At 34.6% G+C, this 19,502-nt stretch overlaps 1 protein-coding gene across 1 annotated transcript in view; it reads left to right on the top strand.

Moving 5' to 3' along the window:
• Ppwd1 (peptidylprolyl isomerase domain and WD repeat containing 1) overlaps window positions 1–19,502 on the top strand; it is a 22,847-nt gene that overhangs the window by 927 nt on the left and 2,418 nt on the right. The window contains exons 2-10 of the mRNA XM_004623207.2: window positions 2,342–2,444; window positions 4,594–4,694; window positions 4,828–4,948; window positions 7,021–7,468; window positions 10,061–10,251; window positions 13,164–13,353; window positions 15,996–16,177; window positions 17,400–17,481; window positions 18,543–18,725. Of these exons, the coding sequence (XP_004623264.1) occupies window positions 2,342–2,444; window positions 4,594–4,694; window positions 4,828–4,948; window positions 7,021–7,468; window positions 10,061–10,251; window positions 13,164–13,353; window positions 15,996–16,177; window positions 17,400–17,481; window positions 18,543–18,725 (1,601 nt within the window). The remainder of the gene's footprint in view (window positions 1–2,341; window positions 2,445–4,593; window positions 4,695–4,827; window positions 4,949–7,020; window positions 7,469–10,060; window positions 10,252–13,163; window positions 13,354–15,995; window positions 16,178–17,399; window positions 17,482–18,542; window positions 18,726–19,502) is intronic.

Raw genomic sequence — 19,502 nt, 5'->3', positions numbered from 1 at the left:
TTTTTTTTTTTATATGATCAGTCTTTTTACTAATCCATTACATCTCCAAATATATCCATTACATCTCCAGTATGTCTATACCTATTTTGCACTTTAGCCATACCAAACTTCTTGAGCATGGGGCATGTACTCTTCTATGGATGCTGGCCCGAGATACCATAGTGTCTATGACACAACTAGAATAATTTCTCTCCCTTCCTTGCATTTTTTTAACCTCTAGCACCTAGCTGTCACCTCTGGGAAATCTTGACGGGTTTCAAGGGTCACTGATCCTAACTCTTGAGATAGTGTTTTTCACACTTAACTTTACAAGAAGCCTTCATATTTTATGTATTCTAATTTTGAAGGAAACTGTTTTGAACATAGTACATGTTTATTTATTTTCTTTTACTGGCTGGTCCTCCTTTTAAATGTTTTCATAGCAACTTTTTCCTTCATGCCTCTTGCTACAATTTGCAATTGAATATTTACTCATAGTTTTCTGATTTTTTTTTTTCTTCTGTCCACTGGTATGACTAAACATAAGGAGCAAGGATTGTGCCTGTTTTGTTCCAGTGCTTGATCCCATACTCTGCATAAAGCGAGTGTTCCTTAAGTATATTAATGAACATTAATGAATATTGTAACATTTTTAAAATTATTTTTTGTATTTGAATATGTTACATGTTCTCTTTTAATGTGGGTTAAATAATCCAAAAACTATTGAAATGCTGATAATTTTAGGAAATAAATATCTTATAAACTTAGCATAGAGATGGCAAGATAGCTCAGGGGACTAAACACCCGTTTACACAAGTACAGGACTAGGATTCCATCCCCACCACCTCATGCTGTGACAGCACTGCCCCCAGGTATTCTGAGCTGGCCACGGAGACCAGGTGTGGTGCACGCCTGTAATCCCAGCGCTGGGGAAGCTGAAAACAGGAGGATCACTATGTATCCGAGTTGTGCAGTGAGATCCTATACCAAATACATAAAAAATAAACTTACTATAGTTGAGATAGAGAAATAAATTATCAAATACCAAAATCTTTACTCTTTATCATATGTTTATTTTCTTATGCCTGCCAATAGTGTATTTAGTTTGAAGAAAAAATTGAAATTAAAAAATACATGAGAAATATTTAAAATAATTATTGAAATTTCTCTCTAAAAGGACAGGTGCTTAATGTTAGCTTTCTGTAAAGAGAATCATCCCCTTTAATATATACTTTGGAAATTAGGCTTTTTATATACATTTTAATATAAAGAAAATACAAGCACACATTTAAGGATAAAAGCCTAACAGTCACCAATCCAAGATTACTATGGAGCCATCAGAGTTCCCGAAGCTGTTTGTAGCTTTCTACTACTCAGGCATGGTCCTAATCTTCCTTATCCTGATTTAGTAATAAAATTATAATCATATTCCAGTTCCAAGTTATAAAACTAAAGAAGGGAAAGGATACAGTTTTCAAGGAAACTTTCTGTCACGGAACACATTTTATCCATATTGTATTATTATGTCACTGAGGGGGAAGATGAGAATGAATATCTTTAAATGGATGACAGTAAGCCCATATAAAACTGGAGAATCTGTTACTAAGAAGGTGAAAGTAATTTGCTACATATAACAAGTTTAAGTGTGGTATGTAGCAGTCATTAAAAGCCCAAAGTAACTCTCCTAATTTAGCAACTTTATATAGGCATGATTGGCCATTATTGAATTATTTGGTAAATATAAAAGCTCATATAATAAATCAAGATTTCCTTAATTTACTGTTTATAGCTCTTATAGCTGTATTATGACTGGGGAAAATAAATCAGAAACACTCAAATATTCTCTATGATTTTCTCAGCTCTAAAAATGTGCTTATTGTCTTTATTTGTTTGAATTCAGCATCAGTGACCTAAAAGAGGATTAGTGCCTTAATGAACTGAGACATCTTGGTCATAGGTCTCTTTGAAATTAGTGCTAGTGACTGGAAACTACATGTTAGGAAGGTGGTTGTTAAGATTTTTGTGAAACTTTTAATAGTGTTTATGTATTTATTTTAATGGAACCTTCATATTAAGCCAGATCCATTCAGTTGGTTGGCACAGTTGGTACAGTTAAGCATCTGTATACTTCCTGGGAACCTGTCAAAACTGACTAAATAACAGTGCTATTCAGTGTTGTGAAATAAAGTTAAAACTTTATTTGAATAAAACTTTATGATAAACTGAATTTTTTTCCTTACCTTTGAATTCAGAGAAATTAAAATGTAGGAAATACAAAGTGCAATTAGAAAATTCTAAGGAAAGTACACAATAATGTTCACTTCATTCATGCATTAAATATATCTTTTATTTTTCCCCACAGTTCTAGAGTTTGAAAGAGTGTATCTTGATAATCTCCCTAGTGCATCCATGTATGAGCGCAGTTACATGCATAGAGATGTTATCACCCATGTGGTATGTACCAAGTAAGTCTTATCAGAACTTTTGTATTTTTTCTCAGGAATTTTTATTTTAAAGCTTCAATGTAGAGCTGGATTTATAAATGTAAATTTAGCCATATATAAGTATATTTTTATTTTAATCCCATAAGTTATAATAGTTTATTAGAGGCCAAAATGTTTTTTCCTATGTCACTTAAGGAATGCATCACTAAGTCAGAAATCTAGAGTATGTGTACATACTTTTCCTTAGAAAGTTTAGACAGAGGGATGAAACAGATAGTGTCTGAGCTTCCCCAAGAATAGAGCATATCACTAAATACAGGAATAATTAATAGCTAGACTCTTAGGCCCTAATATTAGCAAGGAAGAGATTCTATAGAACTATTCAAGGACTTTCAAAATGGATGAATAGATAATTTGAAATAATGGTAATTCTTCTGTGGATCCATCCAATGTGTCCAGGGAGTAGACGAAGGCTTTTTGCATAAACTGTCTCAAAGGACAGCCTTATAGGGCTGTATATGATCTTCATTTTTACTGATGCAGAAACATAGATAATGACAGAGGAGTCTGAAAAAAAAAAAAAGTAAAGACCAAATCTCAGAGTAATCTCCATATGAAGAATTCCATGGATCTTGAACCTGTGAGCAGGAATTCTTTTTTTAAAGAACCACTCTGGCTGTATTGAGGTAAATGAATTCAAAGAGGACAAGAATACACACTAGGAAAATAAATAGCAAGGGGACTCATACAGACATCTGGATGAGATGTGGCTTCGATAATTTTAAGCAGTAAATATATAGAAACTTTTTTTTCCATCATTCAATTGCTTATGGATTGTTTTGTTTTTTGATCAGTCTATTAATCTCTTAAAACAAGTTGCACTTTAGATGTGAATGTACATATATTCATATTTCATGCATAGGACAATTCAAAATAAACACTTGTTAATACAAACTTGTCAGTGTGTAAAGCAGCTAATAAACACTTTTCTTAATACAAACTTGTCAGTGTATCCACAGCTAACGTGCTAGTAGATACTAGCACTGTTACTGTTTCAGGCTTTTTTTTTTTTTTTTTTTTTTCAAAATTAAGACTGGAGTGTAACATAACGATGATCGGTTTTATGCTAAGATAGCTGTGAAAACCACTCACGAGCTATAAACCTAGAACAAGCAAATTTAATATTTTAAAACTTTTTATGACTTTTAAAATACCCATTTAATACAGTTGTTATACTGATTGAGGTTATATATACAAAGTACTTGACGTATACGTGGTTTCAGTGGTTTCTGTTTTTCTTAAAGGAGAAACTGCTGATTCTCAATCTATCCAAAATGTTTGTATAGAATAGAAAACAAATTTATGGTGAATTGTGCTGTATATGAAAGCAGCTTATCAGCCTCTGAAAAATAATACATTTTCTCATGGAAAGATAACCTACAGGATAATTTTAGCAATAAGAAATCCTGAAGTGGGCTGGAGAGATGGCTCCGTGGTCTAAAGCACCTACTTGGAACAAGCTTAGCAAAAGCATCAGGGACCGCGGTTCAATCCCCCAGCACCACATGCCAGCCAGCCCTGCCCCCTGGTGGGCTGAGCTGGCCTCTCTCTCTCTCTCTCTCTCTCTCTCTCTCTCTCTCTCTCTCTCTCTCTCTCTCTCTCTCTCTCTCTCTCTCTCTCTCTCTCTCTCTCAAATAAATAAATAAATAAAATTAAAAAAAAAAGAATTATAAGAAATCCTGAAGTCCAGTGATTCTTGGAGAAATTTACTTATTTTATCATTTTTGTCTGTGTGTAATAGCAAAAATTGGATCCAGGGCTTCCACAGTGAGCTACATCCCTTTTTTTCATTGTTTTTAAAACAAAGATTCTCACTAAATTACCAGGTTGGGTTTCATCTTGCAATCTTCCTGCCTCAGGTTCTCAGAGTGCTGAGATTATATGTATATAGGATCAAACCTAGCTTTATTTTTAATGTCAAATCCTAATTTTGTTCTGATCTGGCTTCTGGGATTAAAAATTACTGAAAATGTCTTATCTATACACATATAGTAGTCACACATGTGGTATACAGGTACAGCATATGTACATACAATTATTGAAATAAAGCTTGTGAATGAATGTTTCATAGATGTTTTAGAAATTAATTTTTTAAATCTTGTATATGTAGGACAGACTTTATTATTACTGCCAGTCATGATGGACATGTTAAGTTCTGGAAAAAGATAGAAGAAGGAATTGAATTTGTCAAACACTTTCGTAGTCACCTAGGTAAGAATTTCATGGTTTTGGTTTTTTATAGCTCTTTTAAACTATATCAATTAGTTTCTTTTAAAAATATTGATTCTTTAAATTATGTACTTTTATTGGTATTTTTTCAAATGTTTTGATTTTATTCAAATAGGGATTATTGAAAGCATTGCTGTTAGCGCTGAGGGAGCATTGTTCTGTTCTGTGGGTGATGATAAAGCAATGAAGGTGTTTGATGTAGTGAACTTTGACATGATCAATATGCTAAAGCTTGGGTGAGTCTTTTTAAATTTTTTTTTAACTGTAGAAAAATAATTTCTAAGCCAAACTTCACTGTTTCGTAAGTGATTTACCAGTATATTAGCACACATTTTTTAAAATGTGCTCTAGAGAAATTAGGCTGAATCTTTGTGATGTTGTTTGGAGGCTTCTGCTTTAGCAGAATCTAATCAGAAATTTTCCAACAGCATCATATTAAGGATTCATTATACCTAATACTACTTACTATATTAATAAAAACCCATACTATCTAACTACTTGTACTTAGAATCAACTTTCTTCCTGTACTGTACTTATTTTAATAATATGGACTTGTGTTCTTATAAGGTGTAGGCAATTTTTGGAATTTTGGAGGTGAATTTTAAATTTTATAGAGTATATTGATATCCAATCCATGTAGCTAGATAGTACAGTATTAAGGTATATATTTTAAGAATGTCTTTTTTTAAGTAAATACGCTTAATACATCTGTAAATGAAATACCATTGAAAGTCATAGCACTGTCAGAAAATTTTCCAACTTGCTTTATTCTGCCTGTGTGGCATAACAAAACACCCCAGACTGATATCACAGAATTTTTTCTCACTATTCTGGAAGGCAGAAAAATCTAAGATCAAGATTTCAGCAGGGTTTTCTGATAATTCTTTCTATGTTTTTTGTGTGTATGTGCACATGCAGTGGAGGTATTAGGGATTGAACACATGACCTTTGCCTTATAAAGCCATAGGCCTATCAGACTACAGCCTCATCTTTGTGACCTCCAAATTTCTCCATAAGGGTAACATTGAACCGAATTTGATTTGGTTTCCCCCCATTTAATTCAGTTTACCACCAGAATCATGGAAAGTGTTAAGTTTGTGAACCAAGGTGCCAATATAATATATTGTAGGCATTGATGGAAATTCTGGGGTTTTTTTTTTTTTGTGTGTGTGTATGTGTTGTTTTTGTTTTTTTGTGGTACCAGGGAAACTCAGGATGTTGTGCTTGCCAGGCAGGCGCTTATGATGCCAAGCTGTCTCCCCTGATAGAAATTCTAAATGAGGAGTTCCAAACTGCTGTTGAACATTAACACCATGGTTGGCATAACAGAACTTCTCTGAATGACTACTTTGTAGGAGTCAGCACTTGTTTGAATGTGTAATTTGGTATAAAATTAAATCCATCCTACTTCTTTTGTACTTTATTCATCAGGCAGCATGTCCAAAGTTGACAGTTTTTATTTCAACATTAGCTAATAATAGAGTGTAGTAGGCAAATTTTTTTTTCAACAATCATAACTAAAATATTTTTATTTATTTTGTTTAATTTAGAGCAGGGTGTACAGGGTCTCACTACGTAGATTGAACTCATACTGATTCTCCTGTTCTCAACCTCCCAAGTGCTGAGATTACAGGTGCACGCCACCACACCCAGTCTCAATCGCCATCTCAGTGCACCCTGGGGATTGTCCCTGGCCACTGCCTCTCCCTAAGCAGGTGCTTTCATCCACTGAGCTATCTGACCGGCACTTTGTTTTAAAAAAGGATTTATAAAGTATGCTATTGTAGGCTAATCTATTTAAAACTCAGTTCTCTGTAGACTATTTTACAGACCCAAAAGACAGTATTTCAGAATATCTTGGGGGCTTCCGGGTTAGCTTAGTTATTTAAGCCCCTGCTTGGGCAAACCCAGTCAGACCCCAGGGACTGTGGTTCGATTCCCCAGCTCCACATGCCTTTCCAGATGTGCCCTTAAGGCCGCCGGAGCCAGCCAAAAAAAAAAAAAAAAAATCATTCAGGATATCTTAAAGCTCAGGGTTGATTAGATGTCTTTATCCAGAGAAATAAATGGGCTGGTATCTGCAGCTTTCCTCTTGGTAGATTCTCAGATGTTATTATCATTATATTCATGGTGTCAAAATTTAGTAACTATTAGCTCTTACTCCCCATTCTGTATCAGTTTGTTAGTGCAAAATCCAAAGCTATCTACATCACTGTGCAGGACATTGATTTACTAATAGTCTGAGAAGAGGTGCCTGCTTTCTGTATTGACCTTTTTTCCTCTCATTCTCCTCACTTCACTGTTTCAGCTATTTTCCAGGACAGTGTGAGTGGATTTATTGCCCAGGAGATGCCATATCTTCAGTTGCTGCTTCTGAGAAGAGTACAGGAAAAATTTTCATTTATGATGGTCGAGGAGATAACCAACCCCTTCATATATTTGAGAAACTACATACATCACCTCTTACTCAGATACGGCTGAACCCAGTTTACAAAGCAGTGGTATCTTCTGATAAATCTGGAATGATTGAGTATTGGACTGGCCCTCCTCATGAATATAAGTTTCCAAAAAATGTAAACTGGGAGTATAAAACTGATACAGATTTATATGAATTTGCCAAGTGTAAAGCTTACCCAACCAGCATATGCTTTTCACCTGATGGAAGGAAAATAGCTACTATAGGTTCTGATAGAAAAGTTAGAATTTTCAGGTTTTTAACTGGAAAACTCATGAGAGTCTTTGATGAATCATTAAGTGTAAGTGTAATTTGAATTTTTTCTTAAATAAATATTCATATATTTTTTCTGTATTTAGGACAGGGTCTACAGAGTCTCACTACATAGATTGGACTCATAGTCATTATCCTGTTTTCAGCCTCCCAAGTGCTGGGATTACAGGCACATGCCACCACGCCCAGTCTCAATCACCATCTCAGCGTGCCCTGGGGATCAAAACCTTGGTTGCTGCGTTCTGCCTAACCAGGTGCTTTAGTCCACTGAGCTATCAGGCTGGCCCAGTGCAGTTTAAATTTAATCAGACTTTTTAAAACATGTATATTTTGTGCTATTTCTTGAAAGACCATTTTTCTGGATTTTTTTTTTAAACACATTAAAGATACATTTTTCTACCTTGTATTGTTACTCTTTCAAACACTCTTGCCAGTGTTTATTGTGTGGTATTTCCTAAGCCAGTTAACCTCCTATTTAGGGACAGAAGATCTACAAGCTGCTCCTCTTAAGACTCCCAAAATTCACTTTAGACTCCCTTCTCTTCTCACTTTATTCACTTTTGTCCATATGACCAACTTGTAGATCTTCGAAGATTCTTTAAGAAATATTCATAAGCTGGGTGTGGTGGCAAATGCCTATAATTCCAGCACTGAGAAGGCTGAGGCAGGAGTATTGTTGAGAGTGAGACCAATATCTATAGGAAGATTCTGTCTCAAAAAACTACAGAAAAAAAAAAAAATTCAGAATGTATTCTGATTGGTACATTTCACTCCATTCCTTGTCATCAACATTTACTAAACTGATAAGACTGGGTAACAAGAAGGTTAAGAATAGAGCTGTGGCAAAAGTTGAGTGTATCAAAAAAGAAAAATGATCAATTAAACTAACTACTAAAAATGCTAATACCTGGTACATAGCTAGAATCTTTTATTTCCATTTTAAAGAAAGGGGCAAATTCTCACCACATGTCAAGTTCCAATTTGACAAAAAAAAATTGAATTTAGTAAAGTTTTATCTTTCAGTATTTTCTCCCTGAAATGTTCAGGGTTATTGCATATAGCCATACATTTTAGACCTCACATAAAGGCTAAAATATTGTGAATGATTCTGTAATGTTTTTGCTAGGTTGAATAAACATTTATGAAATACATATGTATGGATAAATACCTATCTGTAAACTACATCATGAAAACTAAGTTTTTTTTAGGCCAAAAACGTGAGTCCCTCACTAGAAGGTAGTTCAGTATTCTAGGCAATTCCAGTCATACAAATGAGCAATAAAATTTAATTTGTACTAAGCTTTATCTTCAATACCGAAGACAAGGCCTAACAAGGCTTTACACATCTATAAAACCTTGGACTCATCCTTATACCCTAACATACACACTTCCTTTTGGGTTTTAGAGTTTTGTGTATTTTTTTTCTCATATCTACACTATAGATTAAACAGTAAATACAATTGACAACAAAGAAATATAACTAGCTTATCTGTAACAAAGAGCTACTTTTTGGGAAGGGTGTCAGGGTCTTACTATGCAGTTCAGGCTGGCCTTGAACTCGAAACAATCCTGCCTCAGCCTCCCAAGTGCTGGGATTAGAGACTTGCATCATTATGCCTGGTCAAAGAGGTACTTTTGAGTTAAATTTGATGTCCTAGATATCAAAAATACTGAGACATAACATAAGTTTTGGAGTACAAATATACAGTAATTGAATAATTGTGATTCACATTTTGAAAATGTGGCTTAGACATCAAAAGTAAATCAAATTTCCAGACTATCGACAGTCATACTCATTTTTCCTAAATCACACATACCTGATAATAATCTAATATAAATACCCACATGATATATTTTGAGAAATACCATGAATTTTTTATAACTAAGAGTTTAGTTAAGAGAAACAGTATTTTTCACATGTCTTAACAGGATTCTTGTACAAAGTTCTAATATTCTATAGCTACGCTGTCCAATAGAAATAAGCACAGCTACATGTGGCCTTTGACTACTTGGTATGTCTGGTCTGAGTAGAAGTGTGCTGAAAGTAAAATACATGTAAGATTTCAGAGACTTAGTACCTTTTTTTTTTCTTTATACTTAGTACCTTAAAAAAGAATGTTTTCTTCTTTTAAATTGTTGATATCTGAATACTAACATTAAAATGGATTTTATCTAATTAGGTGAAAATTTGCTACTACAAAATTTAGAACATGTGCCTTGACATTGTAGTTCATAGGAAAGAGCTAGTTTGAGATTTGAAAGGCAACTGTCTTATCATTTCTTTAGAGGAAACACTACATTAACCTAACTACATGTGTTCATGCTTAAGTAGAAAAAATAGGTACCATGTAGTACAAACTAATTTTTTTGGTGTGAGATCTCAAACCCAGGGCCTCACACATCCTGAGCAGTGGCTCTACAAAGAAGCATCATTCCCAGATCTAAACTACTATTTATGATTGAATTTAAATTCTTTTTAATTCATTTATTGGGTGTAAAATCTCTATAAAGATGCATAAATAACAAACTGTTAATGGCTCTTAATGTGTATTCTATTCTGATAATTGCCTCTCATATTTACGTGTGTAGCATTTTTGTTAATAAATGGTTTATTTCCTAGATGTTTACTGAACTGCAGCAGATGAGGCAACAGCTACCAGACATGGAATTCGGCCGACGAATGGCTGTAGAACGTGAGTTGGAGAAGGTGGATGCTGTAAGATTAATTAATATAGTTTTTGATGAAACTGGACACTTCGTGCTGTATGGAACAATGCTAGGCATCAAAGTTATAAATGTAGAGACAAACCGGTAAGTTTAATATGAATTGTGTTTTATTAGAAATGCAATTATATAGCACCATTTCCTTCGTTGGGGAAAGAATGAGTTTTGTTTGCTGCCTGATAAATGGGAGCATTTCAAATGTCTTAAGTAGAATCAGATGTTTTGACTGAGTTTTTCTGTGGGCTCTCCATTGTTTGTAATTTATGTAAAAATTTCTACTTTTCTGTTTGTAAAAGAAATAGAAGATATGCATAGTTCCTTTTTAAACAAGTTTCCATGTCTTTTTTGTTTACTGGCTTAAATTAGCCTAATTCATGTTAAATGTTGCCAAATATTTTAACCATAAAGTTCAGCATTATATCATACCAGACATAAAATCAGAAGTTAAAGTACATGAAAACCACAATGTGCCTTTTCTTAAAACAGTACATTTGGTCTTGGTACAAAATCAGACACTATCATTGAATGTAAAGAACTTTCAGAATATTGTAAGGGAAAAGGCTTTGTGCTATATATTTCCATATAAACATAATTGTTGGCAATCTAAATTCTTGCATAGCTTGCAAGAAAATTCAAATAGGACTAGATGAAAGTGTGCAGTTATCCCTTGATGTCCGTAGGGAATTGGTTCCAGGAACCCATGTGGATACCAAATTCAAGTCCCTCATATAAAATAATGTAATATTTGCATATAACCTATATAAACCTTCTCATAGGTATACTTTAAATACTTCCAGACTGCTTATTATACTGTGTAATACTAATACTGTGTAAGTAGTTGTGTTCAGTAGAGTACATTTGTTACAGTTGATAAGCCTACATTGGCACATCTTCACCCAGAGACCATCGTTTGCATTGAGTTCCTATTTTCAAATTAGTATGTGCTTATAATACATATAAAATGACTTGCAATGGGGAATTCATACATATACATCTTGTACCCTTTTAACTTCCCCTTCCCTTCTCACCTCCCCTAATCTCAAATTTCCTTTCCAGCTCCACAAAGTTTGTCTCTTGCTTTTATTTTACTTTTTAGATTACTTTGGATTCTCATTAGGGTTCAAGTTCTGTGTGTTGGAAAAAAGTATAAGGACAAATACCCACTATTACAATATCGAACTGAACAGATTCGCTGTCCTAAAAATCCTCTGCTTAATGTTCATCAGTTGGTATCCTTTCAACCCAGCAAACACTAGTCTTTATTTTCTCCAGCTTTACCTTTTCCAGATGTCACAGTTAGAGTCATAGTGTGCACCCTTTTCAAGTCAGCATCTTCCCATTAGTGATATATGTGGGAAGTTTTTCCGTGGCTTTCAGCATTTTGACAACTGATTTCTTCTTGGTGTTGAATAATATTCCATTGTGTGTCCAACAGTTTATCCATCTAATGAAAGACATCTTGCTTGCTTCTGAGTTTTTGCATTTATAAATAAAGCTGTTGTAAACATCCATGTGCAGGATTTTGTGTGGCTCTGCTCCTCCCCATATCACTAGGTATCACACAGCCTGCGTCCACTTTCCATGAGTGCAGGATGGGGACTAAGGGCTGTGTCCATCCTTGAACTCCTGGGTGATACTGCCCATTTTTTCTCAGGACTCCGGCACAGGCCCAGGGGGTACTGAGTTCCTGTTCACACCAGGTCTGAGATGATACTAAATACTCCACGTCCAGGTTGTCCACTGCCAGTAAAGGTCAGACCTCTGTATATTTGTACATAGTGCTCAGACCTAACTCTGAGGTGGAGATTGGTCAGAAACTAAGAATTTCTTCTTTCTTGGACCTCTTTCTCCAACTCAATGCACTAAACTAGCCCAAAAGGCATAGGAGAGTATTTAGATGTCCAATTTGAACACCAAAGATTTCTCCTAATCTCTAAACACACAGAAAACCAGTCTCCTTCCTGAACTGTGGATAGGAATGTTCTTCTGTCTAGACAGCTCTGCTTGGCATTCTGTGCTGTTTGAACTTTCATTGCACATGACTTTTATTTTTGTTAAGTCTTAGTAGTTAGGAGTTACTAGAATCTTAGATGAGTCTGTGGGCTGTGAGAGCTGGTAAATTTGAATATGCATGTAAAATAATGAAACAACTGTTGTTAATGTCTTTAACACTAAAAATTTATTCTTTTAGGACTAGAAAGGTTTTCAACTCCTTTGGATAAACACCAAGGTGTATATGCTGGATCATATAGCAACAGTATAAATTTACTTGCTTAAGAAACAAGAATTTACATTCCCACCAGCAGTGCATGAGAATGCATCTTGTTCTGCATCCTCACTAGCATTTGGTTTTTTTGTTTTCTGGTTTTTTGGGGTTTTTTTGGCAGAACCTGGGATTGAACTCAGGCCCTTGCACTTGCCAGGCAAGCGCTTATTCTACTAAGTCATCTCCCTGGCCCCGCATTTGGTTTTTTGGAGTTTTTTTGGCCAATTCAGCCCACACTGAGGGCAGGGTTGGTATGGCATGTCATGCCTGGGTCGAACCACGATCCCCTGAGCCTGCCTAAGCTTGCCTAAGCAGGCATGGTAGACCACTGAGCTATCTTGCTGGCCCCTAGCATTTGGTATTATTAGGGTTCTCAATTTGAGCTGCTCTAATGTGTGATTGTATTTTTAGTTCTCATTTCCCTGATCACATGATGCAGAACATCTTTTGATAGGTTTATGAATTCCTGGTATGTTAGATAGAAGTCTGTTTATCACGTCTTTTACTAATATTTTATCCCAGCCTATATTTGCCTTTTCATTGTCTTGATTGCATTTTTACCTGAAAATTATAGTTGCCAAATAATTTAAAATACATTTGGGGGGCTGGGTAGAGGAATGCTAGTTTCTATAAAGATAATAGACAACTGATTCTTAGCATTTATCTGTAAAGCTGCAATGATTGAAGCTAATTCTGGTAATTTTCTTATATAAAACAAAGCTATATTTTCTAGGTGCGTGCGGATCTTAGGCAAGCAAGAAAATATTAGAGTGATGCAACTGGCTCTGTTTCAGGGAATAGCCAAAAAGCATCGTGCTGCAACTACTATTGAGATGAAAGCTTCTGAAAATCCTGTTCTTCAGAATATTCAAGCTGATCCAACTGTAGTCTGTACATCTTTCAAAAAGAATAGATTTTATATGGTATGTGAAAGTATTTAAGAAAGAGACCTTAATGGCTTTACAGCTAGGTTGTAAATTTTATTTTCTTGGTTTGTGCCTTCAACTGAAGAAAATACTGGCTCATTTAAACTTTCTAATTTATAGCATTAATACTACAGTATTTTTAAGTAGTTTATTTAGGTATTTTTGAACTATCATGTCCTATCATGTTTTGAAATATTTGTAACCTGGTTTCTACAACTGTTTTATGATATGGGATGGGAATTAGTAGTTAGGTTCCTAATTACATCCAAAAGCTTTTACTATAAGGTTTTTTAACTATCTTTTTAGTATTTTTCTTGTTTTGCATCTTGTTGTTCTGAACATAGCTTAAGTCTCTTGAATTGCAGACCTTCTCTTAATACATTTTCCTTTTCTGCCTTTTGAATTTGATGAAGTATATTTTTGTAGGGCTAGAGTATAGTTCATTGGTAGGACATTTCCTAGTATGCCCTAGACCCTGGGTTTGATCCCAGCACAGCCACAAAATAAGGTCTCTGCTAAAGGCAACCTGTCCTACAAATTAAATTTGTAGAACTTTGCAAGACCCACTTAAAACTTTTGTTTCTGTGTCAAACCTTATATTGACTCCCCAACTATCTAATTGGCTGTCCTCACTTCTGCAGCTTTATGATTTTTTTTTTCATTTTTAGTTCATTTACTACGTTCAGTGTATATTTGTTCCATTCACAAAAGTTTTTCTTGTTTTGTTTTGTTTTGAATCAGAGCCTTTGAACATACTACTCTTTCTGCCAGTCACTTTTCTTCCCATTTCCTTTGTTAGAAGAGGGTCTACAGGGTCTCACTGTGTAGATCAGACTCATAGTGATCCTCCTGTTTACAGCCTCCTAAGTGCTGGGATTACAGTTACATGCCACCACGCCCAGTCTCAATTGCTGTCTCAGCACGCCACCCTAGGGGAAGGCTGGAACAGGAGGCCAGGGGATCTAACTGGGCCACTGCATCTGCCTAAGCAGGCACTTTTAAGTATTTGGCCGGCCCTTTTCCCATTTCCTACTCAGTTCTTAGATTCCTGCTCTGAGCATCAACTCTGAGTTATATGTCCTCCTTATATTCTTTCTGTGCCTCCCCTCACTTTTTTGGGGTGAAAGTCAATCATTTTTGTCTCTGAAAAGTTTGCCCAAAAATGTAAAATCCATTACATGTGTTTTCTTCACTATTAAGTCCATGGAGTTTATTAAAATGACAGACCCAGTATAGTATACATATTCCTTCATCTTATGAGAATATATATTATTAGTTTTGATGCTATTAAGGTTACCTGAATTTGATAAAAGTTCAAAATAGCAGTTTTCCCATCTCAACAAGGTTTTCAACCTAAAATAGTTGGATTAAAATGACAATTTTGCTTAAAACTTTCAGTTATGCCTAAAAATATGTTAAATGAAAATCATTTTTTACCTATAATTTAACTATAAAGAAGTAAAAACTACCACAGAATTCTAAAAACATGCTAATTTGTATTTAAAATTTTGTATTCGCTTTCCATTGAGTTAACTTTACTTGACAAACGTATACATATTTAAAGCTTGAGAAAATAAACATAATTAAAACAGCAGTACTTAGGTAATTAACATTATTACAGATTTTTTTCAGTCTTATTCGTTGCACATATCCTTAAGAAAAACTAAGACTGTGTGTGTGTGTATTTTGTATCCTTTTAAATCCAATGTCAGGAAATAAAAATAGAATTTTAAAAGTCCATATGTGAGCTAAATCTAGATAACTTTAAGTTTATATAAATATAATATAATAGTGAACTTATTGCCTTAGGAGCTAAGGAATAAAATGAAAACATCCTAAATTCATTCTTTCTTTACTTGAAATCAGTCCTAGTCAATCAAGGAACGGCAGTAGACATAGTAGGAACAGATACACTAAATTTACCTTGCTCGTTGACATAGAGAAGATTTCTACTTACTGAGAATCAAGTAAACTGCCTTGAGAAGTCCAGAGTTTTAACTGAAAGACTCTGTAAAATTCTCCTTGAAAACTAATGATTTTCAGATTTCTGCATCCTCACACTTTTTTAATCTAAGCTTCAGAATTTAGAATCAGGTTGTATTCTAGGGGGAAACAAAGTTAAGATCTGTTATTGATTCCCCACTGTCCTGCCTAGCAATGGGTTCTGTTCATGAACGGGTCAATGTGCATTAGCTACTGTTCTCTAAGCACTTTATATCCATCAAGTAATGTGCACAATTACTGAGTTCACTGGTAAGTGGGGAATCATGAAATGCAAGCAACAGGTAGAACATAAACCTACCAGAAGGCAAAAGAGATACCTCAAATAAAAGCTATCTAAACGAGATCTTATTACCTTGTTAAATGTTTCCAAGGAAATTTCTACCAAAATGAAATTTAATCTCATTTTTTTTAAATCTCATTTTTAATAATATGTACTATATTACATAGATTGTTTCATATTAGCTAATAATTTAACACCCTTACATGTTTTATGATGGAAAGTGATTCCATAAAGATTTATTCTGAGGTGAAATCTTCGGTTTGCTGAAATATATTAGAAGTAACATATTCTTATTGATAAACTTACCAAATGAAAACTTTAATTCATTCAGTCACTTTTCATTTACCTTCTTGAGTTTACTAGACGAGAACCAGAAGATACAAAAAGTGCAGATTCTGATAGAGATGTTTTTAATGAGAAGCCTTCTAAAGAAGAAGTGATGGCAGCTACTCAAGCTGAAGGACCAAAGCGAGTTTCAGATAGTGCCATTATCCATACCAGCATGGGAGACATTCATATCAAACTTTTTCCTGTTGAGTACGTGAAATTTTTGTCATTATGCCTAAATCCCAATTTTTTTGTAAATGTGTATCTGAAACTGTATGACTTAAAATTTGTTACTATATTTTGACTTAAACATTTTTGAAGAATTGAAATGCTAAGACATCTGTTCTTTAGATTTCTGTAACTGTTCCAATAAACAGTGGGAAGTATTGTATACATTCAAAGGCTTTTTTATTGTAAGGATAAACTATATTAACTGAAAGTGCTGAATGTAGGGTGGGACTATAGCTCAGTAGAAAACTGCTTATCATTCCTGAGGCCGGGTTTCATCCTCCACACAGCAAAGGAAAGAGAGCAGGGAGTGGGAGTGCTGAATACAAACCAAAGTCTACAAATGTGTATCATTATAACCATTAAGTAAAGGGCCGAACTCTAGGTTTTGTGGCTTGCTTATGTTATAACTGGTCTTCCTCTTAGAGCAAAATGTTATAGAAAGAATGTTTTTCCTTCTTTAGTCCCAATAATGATAAGCTTTAAAATTAAATCCCAAGAAAAAACAAACAGGCTCTAGTTTTTTAAAGTTGAAAATTTTTTAACTTAAAAGTTGATAAATTAACATATAATTTGAAAAGAGTATCTTTTACAGTTGTTTAAATTTGGGAAACATGGGCTGGTGAGATGGCTCAAGTGGTCTAAAGCACCTACTTAGAACAAGCTTAACAAAGCAGAGGGACCGCGGTTCAATCCCCCAGCACCACATGCCAGCCAGCCCTGTCTCCTGGTGGGCTGAGCTGGCCCCACACACACAAATAAATAAATAAATTTAAAAAATAAAAAAATTTGGGAAACACTATTTAAGTCCCTGGTCAAAAGTGACTCATTGTACTATAACATTGTTTTTGTAAGAATAGTACCTTTCCTAGGAGCCTAACCCACTACTATATATGGTAAAGTAACTTAAGATATATCTAAAGATGCTTTGGTTGTACTTTTTAAACTGCTAAATGACTTTGAAGTAATACTGTCAAACTTGATGAGTAGATATGATCTAAAGTTACTGTATGAACAATGAGAATATGCTACTGTTTATATGCTCTTTCAACTAGTTTGTCCTGAAACTAGAAAAGGTTATATAAAGATTCACCTTCTTAAATAACCAGGAGACACTGAGAACGTTATTAAGAAGCAGAACTGCAAAGAAAATTGTCTTAAGTGCTTTAAATAAGTTTCATAATTTTAATGTATATTTTACTAGGTGCCCTAAGACAGTGGAAAACTTCTGTGTTCACAGTAGAAATGGTTATTATAATGGGCATACTTTTCACCGTATAATTAAGGTAAGTTATGTAAATTTTAATTTTTTGATTTACCAAATAGTACAGAACAAGCCTACACAAGAAACTTAAGCTTACAGAATTCTCTATGCATACTAGTGTATTAAAAGGAAACAGGAAAGTGGACTATAGAAGCCAACAAAATGGATAATAGGTCACATCTAGAGTCAAGGACAGGAAGAGCAATATTATTTCAGGAGCAGAGGGTAAGACAATGAATCAAAGGGCATGCTGAGATAAACCCCAAAATAAAGGAAACCAGTTCCTGATAACTAGGCAAAGTCTAATCTAGAGTGTAAGATTTTAAACCATAGAAGAGTACAATGCCTTCTGACCCATGAATCCACTTTTATATCTGAGAGAGTTTGAGCAGCATTCCAGAGAAGATGAGACAGTGACATAGTTCTTACTTATTGGCAAATCAGAGATGGTAGGAAGAGCTGGTTGTGGTGCTGCATACCTGTAATCTTGGCACTCAGAACGCTGAGGCAGGACTTCAAAGTTAGCCTGAACTTCACAGTAAAGACTTTATCTCCAAAAGCAAACAGAAAATCAGAAAATTCTTAAGGAATTAGGAAAACTCCTCCTCCAGAAAGTCTGTGGTATTTGAGTTGATGAAAAGATGAGGACAGTTATAAGACATAAAATATAATTTTTTTTTAAATCTTAACACATTTATTTACTATTTTCTTTATATTAGGAAAGTAGTACATGTCAAAGATGAGAAGACCTTTGTATTGGGGTGTAGAGACAGGGTCTCACTATGTAGTTTAAGCAAGCCTCAAATTCATGACAATCCTCCTGCCTCAGCCTCCGAATTAGTGGGATTACAGGCATGTATTTGCATCTAAGCCCAGCCCAAACTTTTGTATTCTCGTTTCAGTCACTGAATCAAAATACATTATCCAGATTTAACTTGCTAAGGGTAATCTAACTTTGTAGATATACTTGAGGAAGCAAGGATTTCACTGAATACATCTTGGCAGAAAACATAAAACATGCAAAGCCTACATATATACACTACTTTAAGACATGTAACATGCTTTTATATATTTTCGGTTAAGGGCTTCATGATACAGACTGGAGATCCGACAGGTACTGGTATGGGAGGAGAAAGCATATGGGGAGGAGAATTTGAAGATGAATTTCATTCAACACTAAGACATGATAGACCATACACCCTCAGCATGGCCAATGCTGGATCAAATACTAATGGATCACAGTTTTTCATAACAGTAGTACCAACGGTGAGTGCATTCTTTATAAACTATAGATTCATGGGTTATAAACTAAAACAATGAAGTCAGTGACAAAGTGCTGTTTTGTTCTATAACTTCTGCATATCTGCCAGGATACAAAAATGAAAACAATTAGAGAAAAGTTGATAAAGTACAACGAGATAGTAACTAGCTGCAGTATAACTCAGTAATACATAACTAGCTAGGTCATGTATCTCTTGTTACACAGATCCACAAAATTACAAGGGTAAACTTTTTAAAAGACCAATCAAGAAAGGAAAAATGCGTCTAACTGCTGTCAGTTACATTTATGGTAGTTATAATATAACTATATTTAGGTCTCAGTAACATGAGAAAACGAATGGTAAGACATGATTAACTTGCTGTCTTAGGTCAAGTAAGTGGTAGACCTACCAACTAAACTATCAGTTATGTCAGTTATCACCTATTATCAATTACAGTACATGGTAAACGATCTCAAACTGCTTTTTAATGGTCTGGGAAGCCTTAGTCATTTTTTAAATCCATGGAAAATAACTTTAGCAAGCATCTTCCTCCCTTTGTTCTGAAGAACATAGATTTAATCAAACTTGGTTCCCTTTTATCATTGAGTTCCTAACTCATTGACTTGTAAAAACATGGATTGAAAATATTCAGGAAAAAAAACTGCATCTATGGATTTAATATTGCAGGGGGAATGAGGGATACCAGTCCTCTGTGGATACTAAAGACTAACATGTACTTTTATGTCTTCATAAACTGGGAGTAACTTTTAAAAGCAGCTAT

The sequence above is a fragment of the Octodon degus genome, unplaced genomic scaffold (genome assembly GCF_000260255.1).
Source record: "Octodon degus isolate 3935 unplaced genomic scaffold, OctDeg1.0 scaffold00001, whole genome shotgun sequence".
NCBI lineage: Eukaryota > Metazoa > Chordata > Mammalia > Rodentia > Octodontidae > Octodon > Octodon degus.
This window is presented reverse-complemented; position numbering and strand designations above follow the sequence as displayed.